Below are 26,573 nucleotides of genomic sequence, written 5' to 3'. Positions count from 1 at the left end.
GAAAACCTAGAAAATAGGAATTTTAAAAATAAAATTGTTTTAAAAATAAAAATTTCAGCCTTTAATCCCAGCCCTTGGGAGGAAGAGGCATGCAGATAGCTTTGAGTTCGAGGTTAGCCTGTTTTATGTAACAAGTTCCAGGACATCCAGGACTACATAGAGAAACTCTATCTCAAAAAATAAAAATATAAAAAATAAATAAAAAGTTAGGGCTTAAAAAGAGAGAGAGAGAGAGCTGTTAATGTTGGACATGATATTACATTTCTCTAATCCCAAAACTCTGGAGGCAGAGGCAGGAGAATTGCCAGCAGTTCAAAGCCAGCCTGCTCTATATGGCTAGCAGCAGAGCTACACCAGGAGACCTTGTCTTACAAAACAACAACACAAAGATAATTAAAAGCAATGCTTTAAGCACGGTAAAGACCAAATGAAATTCTTTTGGGGACAGCTAATCAGAAGGCAGCCTTTTCTCTGGCCCATCTCTCTGTCAAGCTGCAGTTGGTAAGACTGAGACCCAAAAGAGAGGGGATAGATGGTAGGCTCCTACCATCCAGCAAAAACCACTGGCTACAACCCAAGACCTGAGGGTCCTGCAGCAGGATGTGGCCCTTGCAGGGGTGTGGCTGGGCCACCCGGATCTTAGGGTTCCTGCTCTGAGCTCAGCCTCACCCTGTTTGCTCAAGGAGGGCCCAGAGCTGGTAAGCGTGCCCAGTAGGGGCCAGATGTAAGGTAGCTCCAGGCCTCCTTCCTGCAGCCATCGGGGGACTACAGAGCTTGGCACCAAAAGCAGCTGAGCCAGTCTGGGGAGACAGAAAGGGTCCTCCAAAAACAGGCCCACGTTTGACTAAGGAGAAGCAAACCACATCCTAGGGGAGACTCCCCATCCCATTTGTGCCATTTCTGACTGCCCTGTGCTTCCATCTTCCTGACCGTGCAATGGGGAGGGGGTACTCATAGTTCCCATCCCAGAGGCCGGTGGTATGGATCAGGGAAGGCCTTTTGTTTGCCACTCAGCCACAACGACCCAAGCTTGAACCACCAGCACTCACATAAAAGCCTATGACTGTGGGCATGAATGTAACCCCAGTGCTGGGTGGCAAGGGTTGGGGTTGGGGTGGGGTGATAGGCAGACTCCTGGAGCTTTCTGGCTAGTCTGGTTGAAAGAATGAACCCCAGGTTCAGCTACGAGCCTGTCTCAAAAGATAAGGTAGAAAGTAAAGAAAAAAGATAGCCAAAATTGGCTTCTGCCTTCTGTGTGTGCATGTGTGTGTGCATACAAACACATTCCCACCTTTAATCTGCTTTGGAAGACAGAAAGATGTGGGGGAAAGGGAGGAAATGAGAGTCAAAGTCTCTTTGGCTCCCCCAGCTTGCTCTGTAACGCTCTCCAACCCCCAAGAAGATCAACTTCATTTTTCTTCCTCTCTCTGTCTCTTCAAACAGAAAAGTCTGGTTACCTGGGGGCAAAGACAAGGTGGTCCTGGAACCCTCAGATGAAATTATTTTGTTTCCCGTTCTAGGTCCAATCCGTCAGGCCAGAGAGCCTTCTGTTTGTGTCTACCTTGGATGGAGGTTTCCATGCACTGAACAAGCAGACAGGGGACTTGAAGTGGACAGTGAAGGATGGTAAGCAAGAAGCACCTATCTCTCCTTAGGCCTCTCTGTGGCAGAGTGGGCATTCACCTTGGCATCGAAGATAGGAACAAGAGCCCTAAAGGGCTGGGGAGCTGACTCAGTTGGGAGAGTGCTTGCCGTGCAAGCATGAGGACCTGAGTTTGAATTGCCAGCCCGCACACAAAACAAAACAACCACAATAGTGTCTTTCTGGACCACAGCCCTGGGAAGGCAGAGATAGAAAGATCCTTAGGACTTCCTAGCCAGCCAGCCTAGCCAAATCAGTGAGCTCCAGGTTCAGTGGGAGACTCTGTCTCTAAGAAAAGGCGGATGGGGAGCAATTGAGGAAGATGTCTCTGACTATGACACACACACACACACACACACACACACACACACACCCCACAAACACTAGGATCCAGCAAGCCAGTGTCCATAGGCAGTTTCATCACTTACCAACTATGTGGACTTGGAAAAATCACTTCAGCATTCCGAGCCTCAATGGCTTTGCCTCCAAACCACAAACCTGGGCAAAGTGGAACAGCAGAGACTGCCTGCAGGGCCTTCCCACTTGCTAGGCTCTGCTTCTGGCACAGGGTAAACACTTGGTGAATTTGAGCTATGCTTTACAACAGAATCAAAAAGAGATTCTCTGATTCCATGTCTTTGTCCCTACAGATCCCATCATCCAGGGACCAATGTATGTTACAGAGTAAGTGAACTGAGGCCTCATATGGAAAGAGTGACCGGGGGAGCCACAGTTGTGTGAAGGTTTGTGGGGAGGAGCAGAGCACATGGGAGAATGTCAGAAGTTAGGAAGAGTTTCAACTGATGTGGAAAGGTCTCCTGCTGTTCCAAGGTGCCTCCCACAAGGATGGGCTTTGCCCGTTGAGAAGATGTAGGGGAAAGAACCTTCATGAAACCAGAGCCACGCACCTAGCCTTCCCCATGTCCCTCTCTGCTCCACAGAATGGCCTTTCTCTCTGACCCAGCTGACGGCAGCCTGTACATTCTGGGAACCCAGAAACAACAGGGACTGATGGTATGTTTCCCTTCATTGCCTGGGATGGGTCAGGGCAGGAATCCATCAGCTAGAGAGCCAATGGGTGAAAGGACAGTTTGTCGGAGTGGTGTGTCTTTTGAAGCTGTAAGGCAAGGCTCTAAACTTCGTAAAAGGGCTGTGTGTAGAGTGACAAGTCTGGCTGTGTCCACAGAGCAGAATGTCAGAGCTCCGAGTGTATCATAGGGCATCTCCAGGACTCTAGGGACATTAAGGTGAAAACTGTATGGTTAGCATATCACCCACAAAATCATAGATGTAAAACCAAAAACAAACAAGCAAACAAAGTAAAACAACAACAACAACAACAAAAACCCCTCGTAATTAGTCTGGGTCCATCTGGGTAGTTCTGCTAGTCTGAGTTTGCTCATAAGTGTGCAAGTCGGCTGCATGGCTCTGGTTCTGAAACCAGAACCATGGTGGTTTATGTATGTTCATGTCGCCCTGTGGCCCCTGTTAAAACCCATAGGAAACCTGAATATAGGGGACTCATGCGTATAATGCAGACTCTCTGACTCCTGACTCCAGAAAAAGAGAGACAGAGACAGACAAAGAGACAGAGAGACAGAGAAAGAGAAAGAGAGAGACAGAGACAGAGAGACAGAGACAGACAAAGAGACAGAGAGACAGAGAAAGAGAGAGAGACAGAGAGACAGAGACAGAGAAACAGAGACAGAGAGACAGAGACAGAGAAACAGAGACAGAGAGAGACAGAGACAGAGAGAGACAGAGACAGAGAGAGAGCACAGAGGGCCTACTCACATTTATCACCAACACAGCTCCACAATCTTGCTGAGTCTTTTGTGGCCACTGAACTTTAAAGCTTGTGTGAGTGTGGGTTTAAGTGATTTGTATGAGTGTGTCTGTGAGTTTCTGTGCATGTATTTGTGCGTTTATGTGTGTGTACATGTATGTGTGTCTGTGTTTATGTGGGATGTATGTGAGTGTCTGGGTGTAGATGTCTCTGTGTGTCCTTGCATGTGTATGTGTGTGTACATATGTGGGTATCTATTTATCTGGAGGAGGTCATCAGGTGGAATCAGTGAATCATGTGGAGTCTTGGCACACAGGGCGGGATTTCTGCTGTTCTTTAAGAGGCTCTATGACCGAGTGGCTGAGGGTGCTGGCTCTGAGGCTGACTACCTGAGTGCCATGAGCTGACTTCCTTTCCGAGCTCCTGGGAAGTGGAAAGGCAAAGGTTTCTCTAGGCTGACCTTGGGAGAGTGTGACACACTATGTGCTGTGCATGTTTCCACTCATACCCATTCTTGGACCTTTTCCCTCTCAGAAACTGCCATTCACCATCCCAGAGCTGGTTCATGCCTCTCCCTGTCGCAGCTCTGATGGTGTCTTCTACACAGGTGAGTGTCTCTGCAGCTCGGGAGGAGGCTAAATCCAGCTAATAAGAAGGGAAACTAGGTCCTGTCAGACCAACTTGGTCAGGAACAAAAGGGCACACACATCTTCTCCTATACCATCCTGAAAGTTGGCACACATCCCCCCCTCCACAGGCCGGAAGCAGGATGCCTGGTTTGTGGTGGACCCGGAGTCAGGGGAGACTCAGACGACACTGACCACAGAGGGCCTCCCTACTCCTCAACTCTACATTGGCCAAACACGTAAGTCAGATATTCCCTACGCCTGTGAAGCCTCTCCTTTTCTTTGTCCAGGCTTGACAGTTGCCATCTAAGTTGAGTTCAGGCTAGCTAGTCAACCTGACAGTCATTAGTAAACATTTCACTGAGCACTGACCAAGGAGCTAGAGTTGTAGCGGTGAGCTTGGTCATCAGGCCTACAATTCAAGTGCTTGAGAAGACTCCAGTCCTACGAGAGGGGTAGTCTCTGGAGTTGGGTTTGGGAAGCACCACGTGACCATCCCCCTGGTAGCCTTGCTTGTGACACCCAGAATACACAGTCTCCATGCATGACCCACGGACCCCAGCCCTGCACTGGAACACCACCTACCGCCGCTACTCAGCGCCCCCCATGGATGGCTCACCTGGGAAATGTGAGTATCACCTTTCTCAGCCTTACCTTGGAGCAAAGTCCCCAACCTGGGAAGCCCCGAGTGACATCAGGACCAAGTACTAGCACATATTGATCCTCTGATTTGCTGTCCCCTCACATGCTGAATGGCACAGCCTGACAGATGACCTGGGATGACTCTGATGATCACATAGCCTGAGCAATACATCTAAACTTCTCCATGCCCCAAATGACCCCAGCCAGGTAGCCTGAGGTGACTCCTTGCATCTTAAGGGACCCCCAAACAACCTCCCCAATAGCCTGCAATCCTGTCAAGTCCTAACTGATCTCAGCATGGTGAACAACTCTTGCAGATGGCCTTGCAAGACTCCCAAATCACTCTTGCTATTATACCCTTGATATTATATCTATCCTACTCAACTTTCTAAGGAATCTCTCAGGTGATCCTAACTGGCCCCCCAAATCTTGACTTTGTCATTCTTCATAGGGCACTATTCAGGTAACTCTGAGACATGACTGACCCCGCCAGGGATCCCAACTGACCCCTTTTATTCCAAGTGATTTCTAAAGGACCCACAATCTTCTGAGCCACTCTACTTGACCCACCTTAATAAACATCAGTCTGACCACATCCATGATTGACAACCTGCATCCTAAAATCTCTACCTCAAATGAGCTCTCATCTTAACTCGCTCATATGACCCAGACTCACAGACACACATGAGTCAACTTTGGAGGGCCCCAACCAATCCCTTTCTGGTTGAAACAAACTCTGGTTGTTTCAACCAGAGTTCCTATGCCTCAGTACCCTTCATAACCTTTGCACACATGAATAAGTCCCCATCCTCTTAAGGATGTAAGATCTCTCTGACATCTCCCCAGCTGTCTTTCTTGGTAGACATGAGCCACCTGACATCCTGTGGAATGGGCCTGCTTCTCACTGTGGATCCAGGAAGTGGAATTGTGCTGTGGACACAGGACCTGGGAGTGCCTGTGACAGGGATCTACACATGGCATCAGGATGGTCTGCGCCAGCTGCCCCATCTCACACTGGCTCGGGACACCCTACATTTCCTTGTCCTCCACTGGGGCCACATCCGTCTTCCTGCCTCCAGCTCCCAGGACACGGCCACCCAGTTCTCTTCTTTAGATACCCAGCTTTTGTAAGTGTCCATCTATAGAACCTGGGAAGGGAGTTTCTGGAGGTGTTACAGCCCCAGTGGAATACCCAATCATAATGACCCACCAATACAGCCAAATCAATCAGAGGTATCAAGAAAGTGTCCCTAGGACTCCTGGATATTCAACATTTAGCAAGTGATTGAGTTTTGGAAGGGTCTCCTGGGTCCCATCCTGTTCTGGTCTATAGATGCCATACTGAACTGACTGTTCAGTCCTTCAAGTGCTACCCTTTCTTATTCCATCCCAAGACACAGACTGGAAAAGTCAGGGATTGCCCATTCATTTGCTCCACAAAAGCTAACTGGGAATTTATTGTATACCAGTCACTTACTAGGCTCTGAAAGTCCAACAGAGTCAGTGTTCCTGACAACAGGAAACTCAGAGTCTAGTGTGGGGGCAGACATATAAAAGGCAATCATGGGCTGGAGAGATGGCTCAGCGGTTAAGAACACTGACTATTCTTCCAAAGGTCCTGAGTTCAAATTCCAGCAACCACATGGTGGCTCACAACCATCTGTAATGGGATCTGAAGCACTCTTCTGGTGTGTGTCTGAAGACAGCTACAGTGTACTCATATGAATAAAAGTAAATAATTTTTTTTTAAAAAAGGCAACTATAACACAGTGAAGTAAGGATAAAGAGACCAGCTGACTATCTCAAAATGAGTTTAGAAAAAAAGATGACACTGTGAGGCTGGGCATGGTAGATCTCTGTGAGCTAGAACTGCCTAGGGAGACTCCCTCCACCTCTCTCTCTCTCTCTCTCTCTCTCTCTCTCTCTCTCTCTCTCTCTCTCACACACACACACACACACACACACACACACACACACACACACACACACAAAGGTACTAGAGAGGTGGCACAGTACTTAAGAGTGTTGGCTGCTCTTCCAAAGGACCCAGGTTCAATTCCCAGCACTCATGTGGCTCACAACCATCTGTAATTCCAGTTCCAAGTGACCCAATGCCCTCTTTCTGGCCTCTGTGAGCACCATGCATGTGTGGAGTGTACAGACATAAATGCAGGCAAAACACCCCTACATGTAGAAAATAAAATGTATTACATTGAAAAAGAAGATACTGTAGGCAGCAAAGCTCAGGGTGCTAGGTAGAGGGTGATAGAGAGGGATGAGAGTTGGAAAGCAGGAGGACCAGGATGATCAGAGAGTTCAGTCTGGAAGCAAGGAGGCAAAGGCTTCTAGAAGTTCATGGCTGCTTTCATTTTCAGCAGTTCAAAGTACTAAAAGAGGAAGAGAGAAAGAAGAAAGAGGCGATGAGTTCCAATTCAGAAAAATTAGTTTGTTCGGATTTTTTGTTGTTGTTGTTGTTTTTGTTTTTGTTTTTTGTTTGTTTGTTTGTTTGTTTTGTTTTTTTGACATGATTTCTCTGTGTGACATCCCTGGTTGTCCTGTAACTCACTTTTTAGACCAGGCTGGCCTCACACTCTCAGAGATCCGCTTGCTTCTGCCTCCCAAGTTCTGGGATTAAAGGTGTGGGCCACCACCTGATGAAAACCGAGTTCTTTTGAGATCTGGGCCAGATGTGGTGGTGCATATCTATACCCTTAGTACTCAGGATGCTGCTGGCATGAATTTGAGGCTAGCCTGGGCTACATAGTCAGACCCCCCCATCTTTAAAAAAGTGAGACATACATTGAGAAAATGCTATAGATTGTACATCAGTTAGTTTTTCTACATAACAAACCACTATAACTCTTGTAGCTTAAAAGGAATAGACACTTGCTATTCCTCAAGACTCTGTGAGTCATCCAGGTACAGTTTTGTTTTGTCATTGATTGTTTCTCTGAAATCATCCGGTGACTTGGTGGAGGCAATGATCCAGGATAGTGTCACTTACCTACCTAGTAGTTGGTGGGCCATTTGAGGTGTCAAATAGAATGTTTCATTTATATTCCATAAGGTCTTTTTCATCCCTTGTAGGAAAGTAGGCTTCCTTACCTGATAGACTCAAGGTTTTAGATAACAGTACTGAAGGGCGACTCCCGATGCTCAAGAATCATTCCAGTCTATGTTTGTGTTATATGCGTCTCATTGGCTAGAGCAAGTCACATGGTCAATTCAAGAGTCAACACGGAAGGAAATACAAAGGACATGGGTAAAGTCCTGCTAAAGCTACCCACCAGCATCACTCACTCACCCTTCTCCTTCCTCTCCCTTTAGGATGACACTGTATGTGGGGAAAGAAGAAGCTGGTTTCTATGTCTCTAAGGCACTGGTCCACACTGGGGTGGCCCTCGTGGTGAGAAAGGGATCTATGAGTGGGCTGCAGAGAGGGGTAGATCAGGAAAGGAGCTTCTTACACGTGCGACTCTCCATCTTCTGCCATAGCCCCGTGGACTGACCCTGGCACCCATGGACGGCCCCACAACAGATGAGGTGACACTTCAAGTCTCGGGGGAGCGAGAGGGCTCACCCAGCACTGCTGTCAGATACCCCTCAGGCAGCGTGGCCCTCCCTAGCCAGTGGCTACTCATTGGTGAGGCCTCCTGATTTTAATTTGAAGTAGATGAAGATGAAAGACTCCTAAGCCCAATTTCTAATTTTAAATATGCACCCTCAACACTCTGCCTTTTATTCCTGACACTTAGGATACCATGAACCTCCCCCAGTCCTGCACACCACCATGCTGAGGGTTCATCCCACCTCAGGGAAAGGGTCTGCTGAGACAAAAGCCTCAGAGGACCTCCATGCTCCAGCTGTCTTCTTTGAGGTCAGTGCTGGGATGGCAGGGGCTGTGGGTGGACAGAGAAGACATGCATACAGCCTCTGTACCTTTTCTCCAGTTAATCTCATGGAAGTTACCAGAAAACATTTTGTTGCTGCTACTACCAGGCATGTTTAAAATGTCAAAATGATATTGGCTTCCTAAATCACAAAGCATACTCCCCAGATTTTTTCCCTTACTCTTCAGTGTAAACATTGTAAAATATTCATCAAGTGAGAAATTGAAAACAGAAAAACTATAAAGGCCCGCTCTCCTGGGAGAGATTGGAGAAGCACTAGTAAGTAGCTCAAGGTTAGAAGAAGCAGTGATTTTCAAATTACTTAGGAGTTTGCTCCAGTCACACAAAATTTCTAATCTCCAGAGGTGAAGCTCAAGCCTCGAGCATGTGAATTTTAATGACATTCAAAGAGATGTTGGTCTTCAGTTAGGTTTGGTAAACTCTCCTGAGGCCATGATGTTTCAGCACCACGGACAGCAACACACACACACACACACACACACACACACACACACACACACACACACACATCATACAGCCCCTCCCCTACCCCTTCCGCTAAGCCCTGCCCTGGACCCGGTGGTGAAGATTTGGGGGTTTCACACAGGAGAAAGTTTTCACCACAAGTGAAACCTGCTTTGTTCCTAGCTCCTAAACCTGAGGAGAGAGGATCCAGAACTACATCCTGAAGAGAAAGCTTCAGACTCTTATCTAGGACTGGGATCCCAAGACCTGCTAGCAGCTAGCTTCACTGCCATCCTCCTGGGAGCCTGGGTCCTCTACCTGATGAGGCAGGTAAGTCCAACATCCTGACATTGTTCATCTTAGAGTCTTCCTAGAGAGAACTCTGCATCTCTCTTGCCCGCCTTCAGCTGCCTCTGCCTTTCTCCTAGGAGGCCCTGCTCCTGCACTCGGTGAGTTCAAGCTCTATTGTAAACCCAGCTCTAGCAAGGTGTGGGGTCCGTCAGGAGGAAGGCTGGCACCCACTAAAACCCATATGTTACAGCAGCAGCAGAGCCCTTCAGCACCTACAGGCCCTCCTGGCCTCTCGCAGGATGCTCAGGCACAGACCTCAAGGGACATCCTACAGGACCAGAGGAGATTTCAAAGCCCCTCAGAGCCAGCCCAGCCAGCCCATGACCCCGAAGGTAAATTTGAGTCAACAAAATCGGGGAAAGGTAGAGAAAAAGAACAGGTGAATATAATTTAATTTCAAAGTTGAATTGTCAGGAACAACAGATGGCAGGATAGATCAGGAAGGGGCAGTCTCATCAGGAGTCTTGTTATCATTTTACTGCTATCTTCAGGGTCTCCGGTTGTGGATAGAATTGCGTGTAGATCAATCTGTGGCGAGCTAGCTTTTGAAGGGTTGCCTTTGTGCATCTGTTTTCTCACTGGTCCAGTGGGAGTACAAACTCCCACCTCACAGTGTCAACTGCTCTGTGATCATTCCTACCATTGTTATTAGCAAGTCGGTGCTGGGGATGGACCCAAGTTAGGAGAATGCATGCCGAGTATGCATGGAGCCCTGGGTTTGAACCTTAGCACTCATAAAACAGCCATGGTGGTACTCATATAGAATCCCAGCACTCAAGAAGTGGAGAATGGAGGATCAGAAGTTCAAGGCCAGCCTAGGATATGTGTCTAGAAAAATCATACCTAGGTGATGTTAATAATTGTTTTAAAATAACGTTTTTTATAATGGTAGCAGTAAATTACCCAGGTGTGGTTTTGATTTTGTTTCAATGTTCCTCTCAGTGTTTCTTGTTTTAATCCTTAGCCTGAACCTTCAAAGACCCACTGGTGTCTACTCAGTGCTTAGTGGGTATGGCCTGTGCATCTATTGGCCACTCTAGTCTTGTGCTGTTTGGCTCAGAGTTGTACTGGTGTTTTTTTGTACTGGTATCTCCTATTGTAGTTCTCCCTACTTCCTCAGGCCAAATTCCCACCTGCTGTCCACTTACTTAAGTTGATGATTGCCTGGCTCTTAGCTTAAGGCTCCAGTATTCACCCATGTCCTCCTCTTCCTTGAGTCTCAGCCCCTCCTGAGAGGAAAGCTCTCTAAGCTACATCTTGAGCCCATGAGGATATTTTTTAAGGGACTCCACAGCAGGGGGACCCTAGCCCTGAGACGTAGTTCTTGTCATTCATATAAATAACCATTTATTTGAGTCCAAATAACCATTCCATTGCACCCCAAAACCCATTTCTCTAGACCACAAGACTCCCCTCATCTTTCTGCAGACAAGACTCTATCTTCCCAGGGCTGTTTGTGTGTGTGTGTGCGTGTGCGTGTGTGTGTGTGTGTGTGTGTGTGTGCGCGCGCGCGCGTTTGCATGTGGGTGCCAATGGGATCCACTTGTTTTTCTGCAGACAAGACTGTATCTTCCCAGGGCTATTCCTGCTTGTGTGTATGTACACACACACACACACACACACACACACACACACACACACACACACACACACACCAGGGATCAATCTCTCTCAGCCTTCTCAGAGCTGAGATTACTATGCCCCAGCTTCTCACAAGGATGCTGGGATCTGACTCAGTTCTCAGAGCAAGGCAGGCACTTTATTGGCTGAGGCATCTCCCTAGTCCCAACCTTACCCATCTTAATTGCACACCAGACTGTGCTGTGCTGTAGGTGTGGACTGAAAAAGCCAGCATCACCCTTACTATTCCTGTGCTCAACTCTCATGCTCCGGTCTACTTGAATTCATCTTTTTATTTGAAACAATTCAACATCAATGAAAAGAAGTGCTACAATTGTTTGAGGAGACTGCAGACTACAGAGAGAAGAAGGGAAAGCATCAGGGGGCAGAAGGCGCTCAAAGTGGAGTCGCATAGCCAATATCACCCACTCCCTCCTCCATGTATCTACTTGGCCCTCACACTGATACAGGTGCCATCACAGTCAGCCCCGAGCCACTCGCCTAGCCACATGGATGGCAGCCCCAGCCACTGCAGTCATGTGTCTGGCACGTGTGTCCTTGCTCTCAGCCACTGAAGCACACCCAGCACAGAAGGGTGGATGTCTGGAGAATGGTCAAGCTGGACTACAGCTGAGAGGATGGCTGTGGGCAGAGATCACTAAGAGGACAATTATCTCCCTTCCCTGTAGCAGGGCAGCCCACCGTGGTGGGGAAGATTTCCTTCAACCCCAAGGATGTGCTGGGCCGAGGGGCAGGAGGAACCTTTGTTTTCCGGTGAGTGGCAGGTAGAGCCCGGGATGCAGCTCTATCACTTGCAGCCCTTTTGACAGCAACCAAAGGACAAACATCCTTCCAGACTCCCAGATGTGGGGATGGGTCCCGACTTTTCCTCATCTGCTCTCTCTGAACCCCCACCCCCACCCCTGGACCACCTCTCAGAGGACAGTTTGAAGGACGGGCAGTGGCTGTGAAGAGGCTCCTCCGAGAATGCTTCAGCTTGGTTCGGCGAGAGGTGCAGCTGCTGCAAGAGTCTGACAGGCACCCCAATGTGCTCCGCTACTTCTGCACTGAGCGTGGCCCCCAGTTCCACTACATTGCCTTGGAGCTCTGCCAGGCCTCCTTGCAAGAGGTGAGGTAAGAGCCCAGGGAGGGAAGGAGGGAAGCCTTTGGCTGGAGTGTGACATTTTGCCCCTCCCTCATGTTAGTATGTGGAGAGCCCAGACCTAGACCGCTGGGGCCTGGAGCCCACCACAGTGCTGCAGCAGATGATGTCCGGCTTAGCCCATCTACATTCCTTACACATAGGTACTGTCTTGCTTCCAGTCCTTAGCTCCCTGCTCCTCTCCATTAGCCATCACTCACTCTCTCCACTCCCTTCCTGTATGTAGTACATCGTGACCTCAAGCCGGGCAATATTCTCATAGCTGGGCCTGACAGCCAGGGCCAAGGCAGAGTGGTCATCTCTGACTTCGGCCTCTGCAAGAAGCTACCTGCTGGCCGTTGTAGCTTCAGTCTCCACTCTGGTATTCCTGGCACAGAAGGCTGGATGGCACCAGAGCTCCTGCAGCTGCCCCCAGACAGCCCGGTGAGTCTGCCCGCTAGTCACAGGGCTTCCTGAATGCCCTACCTCTTCTCTGAAAGAGACCCCAAGGGATAATCTACCCCCCTCCCCCTAGGCAGTCTCCATCAGGGTCTTTTCTGTAGCTAAGAAGAAATTGAGCAATGTCTAGAGGCATTTGGGTTGGCTTGCCTTGGGAAGAAAGCACCTCTGACATCCTCTGAGGCCAGGGATGCTGTTAAACATGCCACAGCGCACAGGGAACCATCCGCTCCTGACAGTTACATGTGTCAGGACCACTGTCTTAGTTAGGGTTTCCATTAGTGTGAAGAGCACCATGACCAAGGTAACTCTTATAAACACTTAACTGGGGCTGGCTTACAGTTTCAGAGGTTCAGTCCATTATTATCATGGTGGGAAGCCTGGCAGTGTGCAGGCAGACGTGGTGCTGGAGGAGCCAAGAGTTCTACATCTTAATGTAAAGGCAGCCAATAGGAGCCTGTCTTCCAAAGGCAGCCATGAGAGGATCTGGTACCACACTGGGGGAAGGCTTGAGCCTTAAAAGACCTCAAAGCCAACACCCTCAGTGACACACCTACTTCAATGAGACCACACTTCCTAATAGTGCCACTCCCCATGGGCTAAGCATTCCAACTTGAGTCTAAAGGGGTCAAACCTATTCTAACCACCACAACCACCCAAGCTGAGAAACCCTAATAATGACCTTGTCGTCAACACAGGGTCTTACTACTTAGCCTAGGCCAGCCTTGAATTCTCAACTTTCCCACTTTAGCCTCCTGAGTGCTGGGATTACAAACACCATGCCTGGCTTAGAAAATGTTTAACCTTCACTGTGCTTCACAAGCACTGAGGGACTCAAATGCATAAAAAAGAAGATGCTGGCTCTTAACCTGTCCTGACCTAATCAGCTACATAGGACCCAATACCAGTGGAGACTAATTGGGGAAATGCCTTCCCTGCCCCAACAACCAACTCATACCCATCTCTCTGGCCCCCAGACCAGCGCTGTGGATATCTTCTCTGCAGGCTGCGTGTTTTATTACGTGCTTTCTGGTGGCAGCCACCCCTTTGGAGAGAGTCTCTACCGCCAGGCCAACATCCTCTCAGGGGATCCCTGTCTGGCTCAGCTGCAGGAAGAGACCCATGGTAAGAGCCAGGCAGGACCAGCAGAGATGGGAGGAAGGAGGCATGAGACTGAGGACAGATAACCCATCCTCTCTTCTGTCCTCCAGACAAGGTTGTGGCATTGGACTTAGTGAAAGCCATGCTGAGCCTGCTGCCCCAGGATCGCCCCTCGGCAGGATGGGTTCTGGCTCATCCTCTTTTTTGGAGCAGAGCTAAGGAGCTGCAGTTCTTCCAGGTTAGATGATCTTGGGAAGCCTCCCTCCCAACCCCCCAGAAAGCTTTTGGGTCCTGTTACTGTTCTATTGCTGTGAGGATACACAATGACCAAGGCAACTTATAAAGGAATCATTTAATTGGGGACTTGCTTATAGTTTCATATTATCATCTTGGTGTTGTGGTAGAAGGCAGGCATGGTGCTGCAGTAGTAGATGAGATCTCACTTCTAACCCAAAGTTGCAGGCCAAGAAAGGAACACTGGGCCTTGTGTGGGCTTTTGAAACCTCTAAGCCCACACCTAGTGACAAGTGTATTCCAGTAAGACCACACCTAATTCTTCCCAAACATTCCCAGTAACTGGGGATCAGAGATTCAAATGTATGAGCCCTCAGAGGACATTCTCATTCAAATCATCCTCAACAGGAAAAGGGAAATCAGAGCCTTGTCACCTCAGACCCTGGGGTCTGTGCATGTGCTCTAGCTGTCTCTGTATGGAAATGTGGTCGCTCTCATCTGCAGTCATCCATGCTGTGACATCAATATAGCTAAATCCTTCCATGTGTGACCTTAGGCAAGGGACTACACCTGAGCTACAGGCTGCCTACCTGTAGAACAGAGGCCAACAGTGCTTCCTTCAAGGTGGGTGGTGGCGTTGAAGTAGGGCATAGGGAAGCCATAGTTTCCAGGAGGCAACACTTTGTCATCGTAAGACATTTTGCTACTTTAACATTAGCCACGCGACACACTCCTGGCCCTGAGGTCTCTGATGCTGACCACAAGGCTCAGGCACTCTATGGGGTCCTAGGATGTCAGTGACTGGTTGGAGAAGGAACCAGAGCAGGGACCTCTCGTGACGGCGCTGGAGGCAGGAAGCTACAAGGTGGTCCGGGAAAACTGGTACAAGCACATCTCAGCCCCTCTGCAGGCAGGTAGAGGCCTCACTTGGATGGGCCTGAAGGGCAGAGACCCAGGGCGAACACCTCTGCAGCTCATTTCTCTGCCTGCAGATCTGAAAAGGTTCCGGTCATACAAAGGGACATCAGTGCGAGATCTGCTCCGTGCCATGAGGAACAAGGTATGTTCTAGAGCCTAGGTGGGACATATCAGGGACGGTCTACCATAGCTGAGCCATATCCTTGTCCTGCCCATCTCCAGAAGCACCACTACAGGGAGCTCCCAGCTGAGGTGTGCCAGACATTAGGCCAACTTCCTGCTGGCTTCATCCAATACTTCACACACCGCTTCCCGAGGCTGTTGCTCCACACTCACCACACCATGAGGACCTGTGCTTCTGAGAGCCTCTTCCTGCCCTACTATCCGCCAGCTTTGGAAACCAGGAAGCCAGATGCCACAAAGAGCTGAGACATCCAGAGGCTCCAAAGGTGGACCAAGGAGTTGAGCCTGTAGCTCAATCTGGCCTCAGGAGTGTCAGAGAAGATGGGCAGCAGTTTAAGGGACTGAGGCTGTTAATGCAGAAAAACTCTGGAGGCAGGGGACCCTTAAGAAATACAGGACCAAAAAAAAAAAAAAAAAAAAAATACAGGACCAAAACGAGAGGACCAAAAAGAGAGAAAGATGTACATATATTTAATATATATAAAGCTAAAGAAAGAACAGTCCAAGTTCATTAGAAATATTTATACAATTCATACAGTGGGCTGAGGGCAGGGAAGCGGATGTAAACCCACACTCAAACATGTACAAAATAACTTACACAGCAACCCCTTCAAAGGGGCCCTGCTCCTGCCCAGCCCCCAGGGCCAGGGCCACTGAACAGCATCATCCAGGAGTCCAGCAGTGCAGGCCCAAAGCTAGCAGAGTGAAGGGGCCACCAGTCCGAAGGACAGAAACCTAGGAGGCCTTGAGGCGGTTGCTAGCAGAGCGTGAGCTCAGCAGCTTGTCTACCATGGTGCGGGCGTACCGGAGGCGGCTAGCCAGCTCCTTGCAGCAGCCGTATTCCTCCAGGAGGCTCAGGCGGTATGTTCGGAAGTCCCTCTTCTCGTTGATATAGGTCACTGCTGCCATCAGGGGGCACAGGATAAGTTTGGTGTGGTCCTAGGAGGGAAGGAGGGAGCAAGTGAAGAGCTCAACTGGTGCCTAAGGTGAGGGCAAAGAGGAGGAAGGAACCCCGCTGGTGAAAGCGATAGCATTGCCACCCCAAGAACAGTGCCCTGCCCCAGCACACCTGGAAGAAATTAATCTGTACAGTGCCATTGCTGAGGTGCAGGATGATGGCGCTGCGCGTGCGGAACCATGTTCGTAGGTAGGGCAGCCGGGCCAGCTCGTCGCCTTCCCGGGGTGTGATGTTGGCTCCTGCCTTCAGCAGGTGCTCACTCATGTAATTGCGGAAATAGTTGAGGAGAGTGATCTAGTTTGAAAAATTGTGGGAGGGATTCCAGAATGAGGGCCTGGCCCTGAATGAGGCAGCCCCATACCCTGACACACTCCACCTCAGCAACAGGGACTCACCTTCTTCATCAAGGAGTTGGGATGGGAGCTCACAGTGAGGTAGGACTCCGTGCCATCACGCTCTATGTACTGCAGGCTGTCCCCGTCATTGTAGAGGATGAGGCGTGTTGAGTCATTAAAGAGCACCCCCACACTATTGTCACACAGCTGATACCCTGGGGGCAAGGGAAGGGCTATCTCAGAAAGGCTGGAGGAGGCAAGCAAAGGCCTTGGAATAACTCAGTAGTACAATGCTTGCTTACCATGCAGAAGAGGCCTGAAATCCAATTCTCTCTCTCTCTCTCTCTCTCTCTCTCTCTCTCTCTCTCTCTCTCTCTCTCTCTCTGGCTACCACAGCCGCCACACCATCCCCTGCCCATTCCACATTCTGGGACACCTACCAAGGCCATACTTGTCCGAATAGTCCACCCACTTGCTGACCCAGAAGATAGGGATGCAAGCAGGATCCTCAGCCTCCTCTGGCATAGAAACAGAATACTGGTTAGGTCAGGCCCTTCCCCTTTCCTCTCATGCAGCCCTTCCCAGGGGAAGTATACTAAGCACCCCATGAACCCCGAGGAGGAGCCTGACAGTACAAACCTGACACCCAAATGGAAAACTGCAGCCCAGGATGCCAAGGCCCACTTCACTAAATGAGTGAGCTCCTTTACTCTGGGCCTACTGTGTCCCATGAGCTGTGGTAGATGGGGACAGGAAAAGAAAACTGCAGGCTTCTGGAAGAGCCCTGTTCCAACCACAGGGATGAAGAATGACCAAAGCCTCCAGGCTGCTCTGTCATCTGCCCTGGGGATGGTAGAAGGCCTAGTGCCCCAGATTAAAGTGAGGAGAAACAGCTAACTGACAATCCCTGCCTGCAATGCTACAACGGCTCACTAGACACAAGTCCCTGCTACAAAGACACAAATGTGCTGCGAAGAAATGCTACAGAGACTTAAGTCGGGTTTGGAAGTCATGGTGGCGAGCGTCAGGGCAGTGACATTGAGTACAAAAGCCCTAAGGCTAGAGCTGATCTGAGTCCCTGGGGGGATTAATTCCCTGAGCAGTATGTGCAGCTATGCAGGGATGGCCTACCAGCCACCTACAGGACGATATGGCACAGAAGTAGGCAGAAGGAACACTAAGAGGGAGCTGTGGGTGTCAGGTTAACTCACCTGGATTTGGATCTATAAGAATCGGGCAAAGCAAAGGTCATGAGGGCCTGGGCCCTCACGAGTGCTCTGCTGGCTGAGATGGCCTGCCTTCCCTAGGCGTGCAGACCCCCGTAAGCACTCACCTTGCCGTACCAGCCCACGCTCTGAGGGCTTGGAGACATTGACACTGGTCAGCTGCTGTAGCAAGTCACTAAGGTGGCACTCGATAGCCTCGTTTCTCTCCCGGACCACCAGTTCCTCTTTCTCCCGGGGACGGTCAGGCAGAGGGTTCTCCACGCCTGAGAAGATAACTCGGTCACTGGGCAGACATAAGACTAGGGGAAGGAGCACAGGACTGCAGCCACAACTAGCACTCTTTAACTATCACCGATGTGGGGACACAGTCAATACCAGTTTGAGTGACAGGTATGTGGTGCATATGTGAGGGCGCCAAGCTTCAGGAGCTCAGATCTCTAACCCAACAGTCTAGCTTTCCAGGACAGCAGCTGCTGCTGTCACTCAGGTTACTCAGAGGTAACCTGAAGGCACCAGTGACTCAAAGCTGCACCAATTCAGAGTGAAGGGCGCCGGGAGCACCCGGGAAGGTAGAAGGTGGAATGACCAGTCAAACGGTGAATTGCACGATGGATTCCTTTAAATAAAGCCTCAGCAGCTTTTCACTGTATCCCTTTGCTTTTGTGTGTTCATAAATGGCCAGAGTCTAATGAGATGCACACTGAAGCATTAAGTTGGGCTATGGTGGCCAGGGGAGAGCTTTACACTTGACTGGTTTGTTTCCCCAAACCAGCATGTGCTAGTTCTCCTGTAAAACAGCACATTTTTTCTTAAAATTTCAATTGAGAAATAAGCCACTATGGTATAACATTAAGAACTTAAGTGTGGGGGGCTGGCGAGATGGCTCAGTGGGTAAGACTGCTCTTCCAGAAGTCATGAGTTCAAATCTCAGCAACCACATGGTGGCTCACAGCCATCTGTGATGAGATCTGACGCCCTCTTCTGGTGTGAAGACAGCTACATTGAATTAAGCTGGAGCGAGCAGAGGTCCTGGGTTCATTTCCCAGCAACCACATGATGGCACACAGCTATCTGTACAGCTACAGTGTACTCACACACATAAAATAAATAAATAAATCTTAAAAAAAAAAAAAAAAAGAACTTAAGTGTGAAATAAAATATTCAGGATCTGATTTTAAAACTTGCGAAAAAGGGGCTGGACACATGGCAAAGCGGTTAAGGGTATTTGTTATTCTTGCCAAAGACCTGGGTTTGGTTCCTAGAACCCACATGGTGGCTCACAATCCTATCTAACTAGTTCCAGGGGATCCAATACCATATTCTGGCCTCTGTGGTCACCAAACGTGCAGGCGGTACACATACATGCAAAACACCTATACACAGTTAAAAAGCAAAACCCAGCAAAAATGAGTGTTTATAGAATAGAATATGTAAAATCAAGCCTGTCCAAATTTAACTATTGGAAATAAAGGAGAAATAAACACCCCAGGAACAGATAAAATAATTCTCTACCTTTGAGTGAGCTTGAAGAATGTCTATAGAACAGTTTCCTTTACTACTACTTTACTTATTTAAATAGTATTCTAACCACCACCACCAAGTAAGATAGGAATCCATAGGTCTAGCACTATAGGCAAGGAGAACAAGAAAAGGGCCTGGGCTCAGTACATACATGTCTAACATGAATTGGATTCTCAACTGCTCATAAACTAGGCATGGGGGCCCATCCTTGACTGTAATCCTAGCACTCAGGATATAGAGGCAGAAGGAGTAGAAGTTCATAGTCGTCCTTGGCTACTATGAGAATCCAAGCAGCCTGGGGTCACATGAGATACTGTCTCAAAAAGAAAAAAATAAAAATTACATTAATAACTGCTACCACTAAAACTGGTGGGCCCTACAGTTTCAAACAACTTCCTGCAAGATAGTTATTAATTACCAAAGAAACAATGTCTGTTGCAGAGATAGCCTTGTCCCCCTGACACAAGAAGAGCAAAGCCCTCCATAGCTTTCTTGCTTGGAATGCAGAACCTCAAGATGATCCTGAGGAAGCATCAAATCCAATAGCAAATCAACTCATCAGTACCTTCTAAAAGTGCCAAGGTCACAAGACCCGAGGAAAACTCAGAGCCAAGGTCACTAACTGCCACGTGAGGTACTGACCTGCATTCTGGGGGTGTAATAGGGAATATGGTTGATTGATGCTGGGGCGGGGGTTTGTTGACAGGATTACCCCGTAGCTAATGTTTCCGTTTTGGTAATTATGCTATGCTTTTGTTTTCTTTTGTTTTTGTTTGTTTGTTTTTCAAGACAGGGTTTCTCTGTGTAGCCCTGGCTGTCCTAGAGCTCACTCTGTAGACCAGGCTGGCCTTGAACTTAGAAATCCGCCTGCCTCTGCCTCCCAAGTGCTGGGATTAAAGGCATGTGCCACCACGCCTGGCTCTATGCTATGCTTAAGAGACATGCTGACCTTGGAAGAAGCTGGGTGAAGGGTACACAGGAATTCAGCATTATTCTGTTTTTAAAACTTTGTATAACCCTAAAATTATTCCAAAATAAGCCAAGTCACTGAGTCAGGTGTGAAGCACTCGTTTGAAATCCCAGCACTTATGAGTAGCTCAAGGCTAGCCTGAACAACACGAGACCCTGTCTCAAAGCACCAAAAACAAAATTTTGAGCCATTCTAAGCCACTTGCCTAAAAATGGAAATCTAACTGAAACAGATGAACTGAGAATTTTGTTCTAAATACTAGTTTTATACTAAATCCACAGAGAAACAAAGCCTTACAAGCTACCTCTCAAAGACCCAGATCTTAATGAAATATATTAAGGACAAATAAGACTACATAAGGAGGAGGAGGATAAATGTAGTGGCACAGTCCTGTAAGCCCAGCACCGTGGAGGGTGAAGCAGGGGGATTTCAAACCTGAGTCAGCTTGGTGATAGCCTGTCTCAAAAAAGGAGAAGGAGGGAGGGACCATAGAAACAGAAAGGCAAATACTGCTGTCAGGCAAGGTGGCACACACCTTTGCTCTTAGCACTTGGCAGGCAGAGGCAGGTGGATCTCGAGTTGGAGGCCAGCTTGGGCTATATAGTGAAATCTTGTTTCCAAAAAAAAGAAAACAATAAAACAAAACAAAAAGGAAAAGAAAAGGAACTGTTACGACAATATGAGATTAATGCTCGCAGTCCTGAAGTTGACGCTGGTGTATGTCACAGTGCATGGACTCATTACCAGCAAGGAAAGCTGGCTCTCAAGCAGTTAAGAGAAACAAACACATAGGGCTGATGACGCATCAACAGAATGTGAGCCAACTGGGAGAGCATTCATTCCGCTACCTTTTTATAAGTGTGAACAATGATAAAGAAATATTAAAACATGAATCCAAAAAAAATCTGTCTCTAAGGAGCTCTGGAAATAAAAGCTATCTAAGCAGGGGCAAGGGATGCTAAAGTCTTGAAAAAAAGATGTGTACTTTAGTGCAAGAGTAAAATGGCAGAGTCCTGGAGTTGGCTGCAAAGCGAGATGTGCTGATGCAAACCTGTACTCAGCAGGGCTCTAGGCAGGAGGACTGATTTCAAGAGCAGCCTGGGTGACAGAAAGACTCCTCTTGAAAAACAAAACACAAAGAACAATGGGTGCACGGGGTGATCAGGGTTGGGTGTGCAGAGAATGAGAACCGAGGATGGTACCCAAGGACGGGTACCACAGCTTGCTCCACCCATGCACTGGAAAACTTCCAGCTCTCTCCGCAAACCATGCAAGAGAGATCTTAGGTACTCTTTATGTTCTTTTTTTTTTTTTAAAGATTTATTTATTTATTATATGTAAGTACACTGTAGCTGTCCTCAGACACTCCAGAAGAGGGAGTCAGATCTCATTATGGATGGCTGTGAGCCACCATGTGGTTGCTGGGATTTGAACTCAGGATCTTCAGAAGAGCAGTTGGTGCTCTTAACCACTGAGCCATCTCACCAGCCCTTAGGTACTCTTTAAAGATAGAATTTCCTGGGCTTGGTGATCAGTCCATTTTTTTCTTCTTGGGCCCAACGGTTGATTCAGTCAGTTTTTCCTGCCAAGGCCACATGGCAGAAGGGCCCAGGGACCAGACTCAAAGATAGGACCTAATGACGAAGGCTGTGGCAGTAAGGCACCTGCACCCTGAAATGTGCCCTGGAAACCCGGGCTCTCTTGCGCCTACACCAATCTTTACCTTTATTGAGGACTGTGAGAGGCTTCCTGCTGCTGGGGTCCAGGCTGCTGGGAGCTATTGAAAACCTTGGTGGGATGGTGAGGCAGGTAATGGGGAGCCGAGCGGGGATGTAACCAGAAGTGAAGAACTCATCATTTAGCAGCTCATGAATGGTGGGGCGGGCGGTGGGGTCTGTCTGAAGCATCTTCTGGATGAGGGAGGCGGCCACTGGGTTGATGTGCTAGAACGAGAAGGCAGAGTGGAGGTGAGATGAGGCAGCATCCCAGGCAGCATGCAGCTGCTCCTGTCTGTAACATACCACAGCTCAATGGCCCTGAGTCCCACCAAGTCCTCCAGCCAGCCAGCTTTAGCAATATTGATGAGAAGGATCATTTCTAGCCCCTTGGCATTCAAGATTAACCTGGGATAATTTTCCCCTCCTAGTCCTTTCAAAGGACATTTAGTTATTATGTACAAGATGGGCAAGCCTGGCATGGTGGTTCAGGCCTTTAATCCCAGCATTTCTAAGGCAGAGGCAGATGGATCTCTGGGAGTTCAAGGCTAGCTTAGTCTACATATTGAGAGCCAGGCCTACACAGTAAGTAAGATAGTGTCTCAAACAAACCAACAAACCACCACCACCAAGAGAGGCACCCAGGTCCTAAGACCTGTGCTTAAATCCAAGTTCAACCCCTTGATTCCAGCTATAACAAATAACCCGGGGCCTCCTGGGGCCTCCCAAGGCAGACCTAGTAAGTGGGAAGGGGTACACCACACCTGCAACCCCACCAGGATGACTTAATGAGATCAAACCTAGGCCTGTCAGTCACAGCATTAACTCTATGTAACTTACGTATTCCTGTACAGTAACTCATTTGGCCCTCACAAAGATTCTCTTCTCCTTTTCCCTCTCTACATAATCTGAAAGGAGACAGGGTCTCACTATGTAGCTAAGGTTATCCTGGAACTTGCAGTCCTCCTGCCTCAGCCTTCCAAAGTGCTAGGACTACAGGTGTGTGCATCTCCACTATTAGGTCTCCCTTGTACATGAGGCAACAGGAGTGTTCCGTCTGAGAATACACATGGCCTCAGTAATAAAGCCAGGACCTATACCACAGCAGCCCAGGCTGTCTGCAGTGAGCTGACCTTCTGGGACATTATCTACTCTATGTATACAAGTCAAGGACACTGACTTGTCCCCATGTGAACCTAGTCCCCTTTGAATGGATTTATGCCATTGGATGTGAAAGGGATGCTGTTATTTTGTCATTGGGAAGCCCTTAGGGAAACTCCCCCTTTGCAGATAGATGGGAAGCCTGGTTCATGAGAGTAAGGTTACTTCCTTTGCTAGGCACACATAGCTGGATGGAGACGGTCCATGTTCCAGGCATAAGTGTGTCTGCCCTGCTCCTTCCTTTCCTCCCTGTGCTTTGCATCCCCTTCAGGAAGAATCTAAAGACATGGGCTGGGCATGGGGCTCTGGTAGAGTACTTGCCAGTATACCATAAAGCCAGCATAGTGGTGCATGCCTGTAATCTCAGCTCTTGGAAGGCAGAGTAGGAGAATCTGGTGTGCAAACTCAACATGCAGTATGGGCCTGCATCAGATATACCCCATTCTCCATGGTTATACTAGAGGTAGGAGTGACTCGTCTCCGTGCCCAGGATAGGCTCAGTGAATAGCTTTTGGCTGGAACATAATGAAAACATTAAGTGTAATCATCACCTTGGGAATACTGTATTCATTTTTCTTGATCCGGAGGTATGTCTCTTTTAGGCATGAGGTCTCAAAGGGTGGCTTGCCCACTAGCAAGGTATACCTGGGTGTACAAAAAGGGATTTTGTTCAAACTCCAGTGGAAATCCAAATGCAGAAGCCATTGTCTCAGGACCAGAGGAAGGAAGCGGTGCTGGATTCACCGACTGGGAATAGATAAGGATACTCTCCAAGTCTGCCCAGTGACACAGCAACCAAAGGCTGGGACAAGCCCTCAGAACACAAGTGACAACACCTGGATACCAAGGGGCCAGGGATTGCCTGGCTCTGGCCTGCAGTGACACAGCAACCAAAGGCTGGGACAAGCCTCAGAAGAACACAAGTGACAACACCTGGATACCAAGGGGCCAGGGATTGCCTGGCTCTGGCCTGCAGTGACAGAAGACTCTCTGAGTGTCCCAGAGGCCACTGCTATCCATCATAGGCCACGGAGGTGGGGGTTCTGCCTACCTCTAGCCTTTCTGCTGACCTGATTCTCCCTTCAGCAGGAAGTAAGAAAGTCAGGCAGGGATTGTGTTAAACCCAGGTTCAGCTCTGAGAGTCTGAATTCCTAAGAAGCCCTCAGGTGTTGATGGTTTGGGTCTGTGCATGCTTTTACTAAGCACCAAGGAGGAGGAGTAAAAGTGCAGGGACTCTTTGGTCCCTTCCCTGGACCAACAAGTCCAAGTCATAGGAATCCCACAGCCTACAACAGACTGATAGGAAAACCAGCGTTTCACGTGGGGCAGCCTGCCCTCTAAAACAGCCTTTCTGTAAGGTATTAAGATCCACATGGTAAGGTCACCTGGGTGAGATGCCTCAGAAAGCCCTGCTGAGGCCCAGTAGCCCAAGCATTGCCAACTTACATGATGCACCCGATGGACCACACATCCACCTCAAAACTGTGTCCCTTCTTGCTCAGCACCTCAGGAGCTATGTAGTTAGGAGTGCCACACAAGGTCTTCTTTCGTTCCCCTTCATATTCCACTTTGGTTGCCAGGCCAAAATCCCCTAGGGCAGAGGGAAGAAGAGGGTGCTCGGCTAAGCTCGGCTAAGCTCGGCTAAGCCTGGCTGTCTGTAGTTGCAGGCAGCTGTTTTGAGCCCGAGCATTGAGAACTAGTGGCTTGAGACCCCACAGTCCCTGAATCCTCCCACTGCCTTCCACACCATCTTACATCTTACGGTGGTAAGATGGCTCAGGAGATAAGGGGGCTTGCCACCAAGACTGATGATGACCTGCGTCGATCTTGAGACCCACACAGTGGAAAGAGAGAACTGACCCCTTGAAGTTATCCTGTCTCCATCCCTCACATAAATAAGGGAAATTTAAAACACATGGGATGGCAGAATTAGATGCCCTCGGGAATCAAGTAAATGGGTGCTGGGCAAGTGGGCAAGTGTGTGAAGAAGTGACAGGGATATAGGGAGCAGCAAATCAGACTCAAGCGGGGTTTTTCAGCTTAATAAAGAGACACCTAAGGAGATGCTGCCTGCCATGCTCCATAGCATATGTCCGGATCTCCTGCTTAAAGGGGAAACTGACTAAGTGCTAGGGGATAGAGAAGTATTTTGGGGAGGGATCCCCCAAATTAAAAACTACTGAGTTGAGGCACAAAAAAACCAATGCATCTAAAAAAGGCAAGGAAAATGTGACACACACACACACACACACACACTTTTCATTTCCTAACTAGAGGGCTTTCCAGAGGGTAGTACCTCCATTTCCCAGCCTTCCCCTCCTTGCCACCTCCTGTACTGGCACCAGGCATTCGCAGGCCCAGCATCTCACCTATTTTCACCTCCAGATCCTCATTCAGGAAGAGGTTGCCCAGCTTGAGGTCCCTGTGAATGACTTGATTGCGGTGCAGGTACTGGCAGCCCAGGACTATTTGCCGCAGGTAGTAGCGGGCCTCAGGCTCGGTCAGTGCCTTCCTCCTCTTGTGCAGCTCCAGAAGGGACTGAGGAGGGAGGAAGAGGTCACTGACGCCCAAGAAGGGTAGCCAGCTGGATGTGACTAGGACTAGGCGCTCGGAGTGGAGTCTTAGTTCTGCCCATACACAGGTCACTACCATTCACCGGACCCTTCTCTCAACCCCACTCTCGATTCCCCATCCCAGGGCTTCCTCCTGGCTGGAGATCCCCTTCCGTTCCAGAAAGCTCTAAGATCTGACTCCAAACAGCCGCCCCGCTCCCCCGACCTTGCCCCACTCCGGAAGTTAGAGGTCCGTGGTACCCCCAAGCCTGGGACCCTTCCTTAGCCACTTTACGCATCCATTTCCTGTACCCACTCGCAGCCTTGCGTCTAGGAGCTCCTTCCCTAATAGCAACAGGATCCGGTCTCAGCTTCCCCAGAACCCCGGCCTCAGCAGTTCGGAGTGCCAAGTACTCTCGCTAGAAGCCTTTCCATAAAAGCTTGAAACCCAAACACTCCTCTAGGCCACTCCAAAACCTCGGTGGCCCTTTGCCAGCAAGTTCCAGGTGTAGGAGCCCCAGCACTGCGACCGAAACACTCACCCTCCTGCGACAAAGCTCCAAAACCACAAACACAAAGTCGCTGTCCTCGAAAAAGCCATGGAAGCCTACGATATGTTGGTGTGCAAGGCTGCGGTGAATTGAGATCTCCATAGACATCTTCTCCTTCTGGTGGGGCTTGAGCAGCAAAGACTTAGGCACGATTTTGCCTGCGAACACCTCTTTTGTGTCTGCGTCTGAGATCTCGAAGCATTTGGCGAAGCCTCCTTTACCCAGAAAGCGCCCCCGTATATACTGACGCCGGCTGCGTGGATCCACTAAGACCTCCGGAATCTCTTTCGCCAGCGGGGCGGCCACTGGGGCACCGGGAGCTGCATCTCCCGGGACCCCACCTTTCCCAAGATCGGCTGGTGCTCGAGCCAACTTTCCAGCTTTGGCCGCTGCATTCATGTTGCCGAAGCTACTCACACAGTCCAGGCCGAGTCGGTGCAGAGGGTCCTGCTCTGCTCTGCTCCTCCCCGAATTCAAACGCGGCGCTGGGAACGTTACAAGGGCCTGCGCGTTGCTGATTGGCCGC

The 26,573-nt window shown here is 49.1% G+C and overlaps 2 protein-coding genes across 2 annotated transcripts in view; one reads left to right on the top strand and one right to left on the bottom strand.

The window, feature by feature from the left end:
* Ern2 (endoplasmic reticulum to nucleus signaling 2) overlaps window positions 1-15,416 on the top strand; it is a 51,872-nt gene extending 36,456 nt beyond the window's left edge. The window contains exons 3-23 of the mRNA XM_031384940.1: window positions 1,521-1,626; window positions 2,293-2,326; window positions 2,584-2,656; window positions 3,963-4,035; window positions 4,186-4,293; window positions 4,581-4,682; window positions 5,559-5,823; window positions 8,024-8,102; window positions 8,192-8,339; window positions 8,452-8,573; window positions 9,235-9,381; window positions 9,593-9,734; window positions 11,712-11,796; window positions 11,962-12,151; window positions 12,228-12,327; window positions 12,411-12,607; window positions 13,600-13,747; window positions 13,834-13,961; window positions 14,748-14,871; window positions 14,950-15,017; window positions 15,098-15,416. Of these exons, the coding sequence (XP_031240800.1) occupies window positions 1,521-1,626; window positions 2,293-2,326; window positions 2,584-2,656; window positions 3,963-4,035; window positions 4,186-4,293; window positions 4,581-4,682; window positions 5,559-5,823; window positions 8,024-8,102; window positions 8,192-8,339; window positions 8,452-8,573; window positions 9,235-9,381; window positions 9,593-9,734; window positions 11,712-11,796; window positions 11,962-12,151; window positions 12,228-12,327; window positions 12,411-12,607; window positions 13,600-13,747; window positions 13,834-13,961; window positions 14,748-14,871; window positions 14,950-15,017; window positions 15,098-15,304 (2,646 nt within the window). The 3' untranslated portion in view covers window positions 15,305-15,416. The remainder of the gene's footprint in view (window positions 1-1,520; window positions 1,627-2,292; window positions 2,327-2,583; window positions 2,657-3,962; window positions 4,036-4,185; window positions 4,294-4,580; window positions 4,683-5,558; window positions 5,824-8,023; window positions 8,103-8,191; window positions 8,340-8,451; window positions 8,574-9,234; window positions 9,382-9,592; window positions 9,735-11,711; window positions 11,797-11,961; window positions 12,152-12,227; window positions 12,328-12,410; window positions 12,608-13,599; window positions 13,748-13,833; window positions 13,962-14,747; window positions 14,872-14,949; window positions 15,018-15,097) is intronic.
* A 92-nt stretch (window positions 15,417-15,508) lies between these two features.
* Plk1 (polo like kinase 1) lies at window positions 15,509-26,569 on the bottom strand. The gene is made up of 10 exons (XM_031388179.1): window positions 26,039-26,569; window positions 25,314-25,482; window positions 24,391-24,535; window positions 23,496-23,589; window positions 21,792-22,011; window positions 17,685-17,840; window positions 16,792-16,869; window positions 16,412-16,566; window positions 16,128-16,310; window positions 15,509-15,997 (listed from the first exon to the last, which is right to left on the bottom strand). Exons 1-10 carry the CDS (start codon window positions 26,444-26,446, stop codon window positions 15,794-15,796), a joined length of 1,812 nt encoding a protein of 603 aa, XP_031244039.1. The 5' UTR covers window positions 26,447-26,569; the 3' UTR covers window positions 15,509-15,793.
* Window positions 26,570-26,573: the final 4 nt, after the last annotated feature.

Source organism: Mastomys coucha, unplaced genomic scaffold (genome assembly GCF_008632895.1).
Source record: "Mastomys coucha isolate ucsf_1 unplaced genomic scaffold, UCSF_Mcou_1 pScaffold21, whole genome shotgun sequence".
NCBI classification, from domain to species: Eukaryota; Metazoa; Chordata; class Mammalia; order Rodentia; family Muridae; genus Mastomys; species Mastomys coucha.
Note: the sequence above shows the minus strand (reverse complement) of the source record. Positions and strands in the feature narration are given on the sequence as shown.